The 412-nt window shown below is 66.7% G+C and overlaps 1 protein-coding gene across 1 annotated transcript in view; it reads left to right on the forward strand.

Moving 5' to 3' along the window:
- Positions 1-404, forward strand: part of LOC104839301 (eukaryotic translation initiation factor 3 subunit C-like) — a gene marked incomplete at both ends in the record, with an annotated part of 1,293 nt that extends 889 nt beyond the window's left edge. The window contains one exon of the mRNA XM_010579508.1: positions 4-404. Coding sequence (XP_010577810.1) covers positions 4-404 — 401 coding nt within the window. The remainder of the gene's footprint in view (positions 1-3) is intronic.
- Between the last annotated feature and the right edge of the window lie 8 nt (positions 405-412).

Here is a 412-nt window from a genome sequence, read left to right on the forward strand (position 1 = left end):
CAGAGTACGTCGACCACCTGAAGGACGAAGGGCGCGTCTGCGGCATCATCGCCCGCCTCCAGCGCTACCTGCAGGAGAAAGGGACGACGGAGGAGCTGTGCCGCGTCTACCTGCGCCGCGTCCTCCACACCTACTACAAGTTCGACTACCGCGCCCACCGCCGCGCCCACGGCGACGCCCAACGGGCGGGGGAAGAGGAAGAGGAAGAGGAAGACTCGGCGGCGCTGATGGAGCGCCTCTGCAAGTACGTCTACGCCAAGGACCGCACCGACCGCATCCGCACCTGCGCCATCCTGTGCCACATCTACCACCACGCCCTCCACAGCCGCTGGTACCAGGCCCGTGACCTCATGCTGATGTCACACCTGCAGGACAACATCCAGCACGCCGACCCCCCCGTCCAGGTGACGCG

Source organism: Haliaeetus leucocephalus, unplaced genomic scaffold, assembly GCF_000737465.1.
Source record: "Haliaeetus leucocephalus isolate CR32 unplaced genomic scaffold, Haliaeetus_leucocephalus-4.0 Scaffold662, whole genome shotgun sequence".
Lineage (NCBI taxonomy): Eukaryota > Metazoa > Chordata > Aves > Accipitriformes > Accipitridae > Haliaeetus > Haliaeetus leucocephalus.